This window comes from Morus notabilis, unplaced genomic scaffold (genome assembly GCF_000414095.1).
Source record: "Morus notabilis unplaced genomic scaffold, ASM41409v2 Scaffold287, whole genome shotgun sequence".
In the NCBI taxonomy this organism is placed as follows: Eukaryota; Viridiplantae; Streptophyta; class Magnoliopsida; order Rosales; family Moraceae; genus Morus; species Morus notabilis.
This window is the reverse complement of record NW_010365682.1, coordinates 2052-9163: the sequence shown is the minus strand read 5'-3', so window position 1 is coordinate 9163 and position 7112 is coordinate 2052. Positions and strand designations below refer to the sequence as shown.

The following is a 7112-nucleotide window of genomic DNA, read 5'->3' as shown; positions in this document are numbered from 1 at the left end:
TGGATTGGATATCATGTTATGCATTCAAGTGAAAAACTTTGCTCAATAGTGATCATACTTAATACTATAATGAATGAAGAAATTATTAATGCGTCATTAAGGAGAAGAGATTTCATATATAACTAGCTGAATGTATGTACTCATTGCCTACTATACCTATATAATTAGATTAGTAATAATTAAACAGTAGTATTTATTATATGAATGTAAAACATGTAGATTAGTATTACAAATGATCAGATCAGATTCATTGGCCATCTAATTAGCAAAGCAGTTCTAGCTATAAAAAAAAAAAGGAAAAGGGGTTTTGCTTTAAATATGACAACACAGGGAAATGGATTGATAAACAGATCATCATATATACTTTTTCTTCTTGGCATTATTTAGTCATAATTATTTGTTATCATATCAACTATATATTTGAGATGATCACGCAAATTGCAAGTTGGTTTGCTCTATTATTTTATTTTTTTTTAATACAAAAAGAACGAAAAAAGCTACTAATTTTAAGTATAACTTAATGTGACTCGAATTCTCAATTTATAATTAACGTGAAGGGACTTGATTGTGTTGTCCTCACACGTCGTTTGATCTATTAATTAGGACTTAATAATGTACGAATTTTAATTTCTTAATATAATGAGCTAAAAAGGAAACGATTATTGTTCTAGAGTCTAGTTTGGAGGGTTTAAAAGTTGAATGGAGAAAGCGCGAAAAAAAAAAAAAAAAAAAAAAAAAAAAAAAAAAAAAGATAAGAAATCACATGCAGACACAGAAGAGATAAAAATATTTTTTGGCAGAGGACACGTGTACTCTTCGATAGAGAGAAAGATATATAAATTTAAGCTATATTATTATAAGGCAAAGGCCCTGTCCACACACAACCGGATTAGCCAGTCAAAAATCCGCGTTTTTTTAGAATGTGAGGTAGGGCCCAGATAAGGCGGTCGTCGTGCATTAAATGCAAAATCACCGGCCCTGTCGACATTATTTCCGTACAGCAGGGTATACCGGCACGTGCCGGTCATTTCCTAGGTGGGAAACTCCCTCTAGCCAAGCTGTTCTCCAAAATCCCAACCTCTCAATTGGCCAGTCCATTCATACATTTCACACCCAAAATAAAATAAAATAAAAAGAAGAAAGAAAAAAAAGAAAGAGAATAATATTAATTAATTATTAATTAAAATAAATAAATAAAAACCCACAAAAAAAACCAAAACAGTCTCTTCACTAGTCTATCTCCATCTCTCTCCTCTATTCTCTATTCTCTAAATTAACTACTTGGAGAACTAGTTCAAAAATGGGAGAGAATATGTGCTTATAGAAGCTCCTCCTTTTTGGTTTTTTTCCTTTTATTTTTTGGGTGATCACCATCTAAAGAAAGAAAAAGATAAAATTTTCTCAAAATCTCATGGACAAGAAATTAGAGGATCATCATCATCATCATCATCAACAACAACAACAACAATATCTTCATCACAATCAGTCGTCCAATCCCATGATCATGATTCCAAACACCACCAACAGCAACATGATCTTCTCCGACGACACCATATTTAATGATCACACCATGATGATCAATAATATGCACCATCCGCTAATCTGTGATGATCATATGATGATCAATCAAAAGGCCGGCTTCATGGATTTGTTGGGCTTCCAAGATCATTTCTTGACTAGTATTTCATCCTCTAATTCTTTCTTAGATTTGCCTTCTCTATTCTCCTCCACCACCACCACCACAACTGCACCGCCACCGCCTCCTCCACCGCCGCCGCAAGAAACGACGCCGTCTCTCCCGGAGAGTACTACTACATGCTCAGAGGTTCTGAACAGTGCTGCTACTACTCCCACAACTCCGAACTCAGATTCCATTTCTTCTTCTTCCAATGAAGACCAAACCAACATTAACAAGCAATCAGTAGTCTCGGATCATCAGCAGGAGACGACGACAGTGGCAGAGCAGGATGATCAGGAGAAGACCCAGAAGCAGTAAGTTTTCTCTCTCTCTTTTTTTTTCCCTTTTTTTTGTGTCGTTTTCTTTTTTTAGTGTTATTATTGTTTGTTAGGTGTTATTTCCTTGTCATGCCTGTTACACTATAGATATAGTATGAAGTACATAGAACTTGCTAGATAGCTAGTTCTGTTGCTGTGGTTTTGATGGGGATTATAGTTAATTATATTATATTATGTGATTTTGGTTATAATGAGTGTAATGATTAACTGTTTGCTGTTCGAACATCAAGATCTCCTTCATGGTTAATTTTCTTGTTTTTATTTTTTTATTTTTATTTTTTTTGTGAAATTTTTGTATCATAAAGGGATATTCATGATCATGAAGTGATTTTGTGGGGTTTAAAGTTGATTAATTAATATTATGTTTTATGGTTGATTAATCTTAGGTTGAAGCCCAAAAAGAAGAACCAAAAAAAGCAAAGAGAACCGAGATTTGCGTTCATGACAAAGAGCGACGTGGATCATCTAGATGATGGCTACAGATGGCGCAAATACGGGCAAAAAGCTGTGAAAAATAACCCCTATCCCAGGTATATATAAACTATATATACACAGTACTATATCTATATACAAGATCAAATCGTAAAAGCCCCTTTTATTTATGGCCCCCCTATATATATATATATGTATGTATATATTAATGTTAATTGATTTTCACACTTTAAATGTTCACCCATAACTCATTAAGATCATATAATTCTAATGGAAAACTTTTTTCCTTTTTGTGTTGGAATATATATTTTTTTCTTTGCTCTTCCTTTTTTGCTTTCTTACTGACCACGCAAAAAATTAAAGAAAGAAATGTTTGCCTTTGCCACACTACAGGAGCTACTACCGCTGCACCAGCGGCCGCTGCGGCGTCAAAAAGCGAGTCGAGAGATCCTCCGACGACGCAACCATTGTCGTCACCACCTACGAAGGCCAACATACGCATCCCTGCCCCATTACCCCACGTGGCAGCCTCGGTATCGCCCCTTCATCGGAGCACCACGCCGGCGGCGGGGGCTTCATCTCCGCGGTGGCTAATTCGCACTTCGGTGTCGGTCCACAGTTGCAGCCTCATCATCCTTTTCACCATCATCAACAGCTACAACAACAACAACAACAATTACAAGCTTCTTACAATAATGTGTTTAGTACTACTAGTACTCCTCCCTCGTCAAGTGCTAGTGTTGTTAATCCAACGTCGTATCCTAGTTTTCATGTGCAAGAGATCAGACACGTTAATAACAACAACAATTACGTCGTTTCCTTCTCTTCTAATGATCCTCACCATAATATTAATTCATCTCCTTCTTCGGCTTCTTCGATTAGAGATCATGGGCTTCTTCAGGACATTATTGTACCGTCTCAGATCATGATGAGAAAGGAGTACAAAGGGGAGACGTTGAATGATCATTAGTGATGATTTTTGTCATTGCTTTTAGAGATGATCATCTTGATATAATGGTATGGACTTCTCTAACTAACTACATATATATGATATATATGATCTAGAGCTCATATTATATATGGGTGTTTTCTTTTTTTTTTTTCTTTTATTTGGTAGAAGAAATATTTGTACTACCCCACTACTACTGGCTAGCTACTTCATGTTCTTTTGTGTTATTCTTTGTACTTAAGTAGGGGTAATTGATCGGTTTTATTATATATGGGCATATATATGTGTATACATTGGGGGTTTTTGTATAATATATTAGTTCATTTTGTTTTTTTTTTCATTCAATTAATAGTCTCGTTTTACGATCATTCTCTAATCTTCTTCCTTAATTATCTTATCCCTTCTTCTTAATTTCTTTTGATAATGTGATTGCCGACGGAATTGGATGTGATGAAGTGTTGTTAGTTAGGGGTGTTTTTGTCACAAAAATTGGTGTACGAATGGTTAGGGTTTCTCTACTTGGGCAAGTAGGGTTTCAGAGCTCCGGCATTTATTTGAAAAGTAATATGGATAAAGGAGAGGAATATGGAATATGAGATATATATAACTTGATGATCCTATTTATGGGTCAGTAATGGTGGTAATTATTATAAACCCTAAAAGATACATAGAGTCGTTGTGTATAAACGCGGTGGGGGTGAAGGAAGAGAGAGAGAGAGAGAGAGAGATCAGATGGAATTGATAGAGAGAATGGTGAGAGATTTGGTGTGCGATATGGTTCATAAAAGCATTATTATTGTTGACATATATACCAATTCTTATACGCCATTGAGTTGTTGAAGTAGATGTCCATATTGCACCGTCTTTTTATATAGCCAAGGATGTACAGCTTATTTATTTGATACGTATTGCTAACCATATACATTTTTACACCTAACCTATGGCCTAACTATCTATATATACATGTGTGTGTGTATATATATATATATAATATTTTCAAACAGAAGAAGATAATCGATTCGAAATCTCCAAGAATTTCACTTTCCGTCACTTTTTACACTATATTGTTAAATTAATGCAATTACCTTGTACGTATATCCAAGTAAATATATGTGTACAAGTGATACGCGTTGAGTGGATAAATTATGACTTTATAACGCTGCTGTTTTCCTACATTTCAAACTAGTTAAGTTTAGTTAGGAGCAGGATCCTTGTGAACAACTTTGTGAGAACATTAGGATAAGGCTTCGTGAATGAATTAGTGTATATAATGTATAATTATTTATGTGTATACATATCAATTTGTGAGGGAATATACGTACGTACATGTAGATTTTATAACTTTGTTCTTCCTTGAGTATATATACCAGCTTTTATTTATACTCTGATATAATTAATCTCTCTCTCTCTCTCGGAACTGGAAATGAGTGCCATTACTTGACTTTCTGAGAGGACCTATCTCATGACAAAAGCACGTGGGGTTAAGATGCATGCAGCACAAAATAAAGCAGTTGTTCCTTAATGATTTGCGACATGCATTTTTGAGGATTTTGTTGACTACAGAATCTACAGTTATGAATAACACCTTGAATATTAACTGTAAATAATATATATATTACACACAATTTTTTCATATGATCATCTCTCATATGCTAAAGTTTATTACCAATGAATTCTATACATAGATGGAGTTCGTACATTATTTATCTTCATCACTTCTTTACGCGACGAAGGAAATTTTTACCAATTACTTAGCCTATTTTCTTGTATATATAAATGTGTTATATATACAAATATATACAATATTAATTCCCTACTATGTAGCTCAGCTTTATATATCTTTGATTAGAAAGAATTTTTCCTTCTCTTTGATAATTTGATAATTACATTGCGTTTGGTTGATGGATTCAGAATCATAATTTAAAATCATTCTCGATTTAGGTGTGTTTTTTATGAGAAAAAATATTATAGCGAATCACGAATCATAATTCAAACCATGAGATAAATTCTTAGACCAAACGCACTCTGATTCTAGTACTACCGCGATTCTAGTCCATAATTAACTTGAGTGCCCACCAGCTGATAATAAGAAGCCTAGCTAGCTAGAAAAAGACACCAATAAGGGTATAGTGATTATTTGGATAGAGCTTAAAAAAACAAAGAAAAAAAAAACCTTTAGACTTGATTTTAGGTGTAAGTTGATGATAGAACCGCATAGGAATATGCTTTTTTTAGGGTGTCCAATATATTTCCATATATTAGATCCCTGACACACCATACACACATACATACACAGACATATATAAATATATATATATATATATATATTATGTTGGAAAGACGTGAGTCGTCTGTATACATGTATATCTACTTAAAAAACCCTGTTCCCGAATCACACATGTAATAAATTAGCTGTATACAAAATTTTCTAGTGGAATTTTGCTTCCTTTCCATTTTCCCACTTACGTTCTTAAAAAAGAAAAAAAAAAAGATGAATTGAAATGTGTTTCTATACTTTACGGAATAAAAATAGAAAAAAAACTCTCTTTAAATTGCAATTTAGTCAAAAAAGCAGATTCTTCTTGTAAAACGCATAAAATGAATTGCGTGCCATCGTTTTAGTTATTAAAACTTTATTCATTCCGGACCTCTGGAAGCAATATTAGGACTTGACAAGGAAGATATATGTAACCTCTTTTTTTTTTTTCTTTTTTTTATTTCTAGTAATGAGCATATATAACTTCACAGAAGATTTATATCGCAACTAATGATTTCCCTTCTGCGCTTGTGATGAGCTGATTATAGTAAAACACTTCATGCATAAATACTCATGGAATGCAATTATAAACTGCATATATATCGTATGAGTTTTCTTCTTTTATTCAACGTGTTGGTATGTTAGAACTTTAGTCGTTGGGCCAAAACTCTATATTTGGGCAAGTTCAAACCCACAAAGAGCCCAACCCAATAACTTCTTTTTTTTTTCTTTTCTTTCTTTTTTTTTTGCTTGGAAACACTACGACAAGGAAACTAATACATGGAGAAAAACAAAAATATCATTTTGTTCGGGCCAAAATCATTTTTTTTAAAGAAAATTTCAAGTTTAACTATTTTTTTTTTCTAACTCGATTATGTATGTCACTATATAAAATTTTAATGTTATTATAGAGAATGACTTGCAGGATATGAATTAATAACTTGTAAATTACGAAAAAAATAATCGGCTGATTATTAATAGTATGTTAAATTTAATAATAGAAATAAAATAGTGTTATATTATTGATGAGATTTTTAAAAATTTTCCCTTCTTTTTGGAGAAAGACAAACATATCATTTTTTTTGGGCAATTTTTTTCCTTGAAAATAGACAAAAATATTATTATTACTTATCCAAAGGTATCATTGTTGTCATGTAACACAGCAATTATATTACTTGGTACATGAGCAAAGCTCTAAAAAGACAAGAATCCATCATTCAACTCAAATAAAACATTAGAATTTTCCAAATCATTGAAATGAATCCGTTTTTTTTTTTTTCCCCCGAAAAACGAATGAATCTGTTGAGCCAAAGATCTTCAGGTTTTTGACAAAACCAAAACTCCTTTAGATTAAAGTTATTCAAATAATTCAATAAATGGTTTATTATTAGACTTTTAAGGCCAACAACTACTTTTATGTAACCAACACTAAACAAACCTTTTTTTTAAAGGGCAATA

The 7112-nt window shown here is 32.8% G+C and overlaps 1 protein-coding gene across 1 annotated transcript; it reads left to right on the top strand.

Annotated features, from left to right (window-relative positions):
- Window positions 1–1240: 1240 nt before the first annotated feature.
- LOC21386342 (probable WRKY transcription factor 48) lies at window positions 1241–3707 on the top strand. Its single transcript, XM_010108405.2, has 3 exons — window positions 1241–1992; window positions 2403–2546; window positions 2842–3707. The coding sequence occupies exons 1-3, from the start codon at window positions 1412–1414 to the stop codon at window positions 3416–3418; spliced, it is 1302 nt and encodes a 433-aa protein (XP_010106707.1). The 5' UTR covers window positions 1241–1411; the 3' UTR covers window positions 3419–3707.
- The last annotated feature ends 3405 nt before the right edge of the window (window positions 3708–7112 follow it).

What these genes read in the sequence shown, in the direction of transcription:
- LOC21386342 (XM_010108405.2), top strand. Translation starts at nt 1,412, where the DNA reads ATGGACAAGAAATTAGAGGATCATCATCATCATCATCATCAACAACAA. An exon ending in CAGGAGAAGACCCAGAAGCA is followed by an intron (nt 1,993 to 2,402) that starts GTAAGTTTTCTC and finishes GATTAATCTTAG; the next exon opens with GTTGAAGCCCAAAAAGAAGA. An exon ending in AAAAATAACCCCTATCCCAG is followed by an intron (nt 2,547 to 2,841) that starts GTATATATAAAC and finishes GCCACACTACAG; the next exon opens with GAGCTACTACCGCTGCACCA.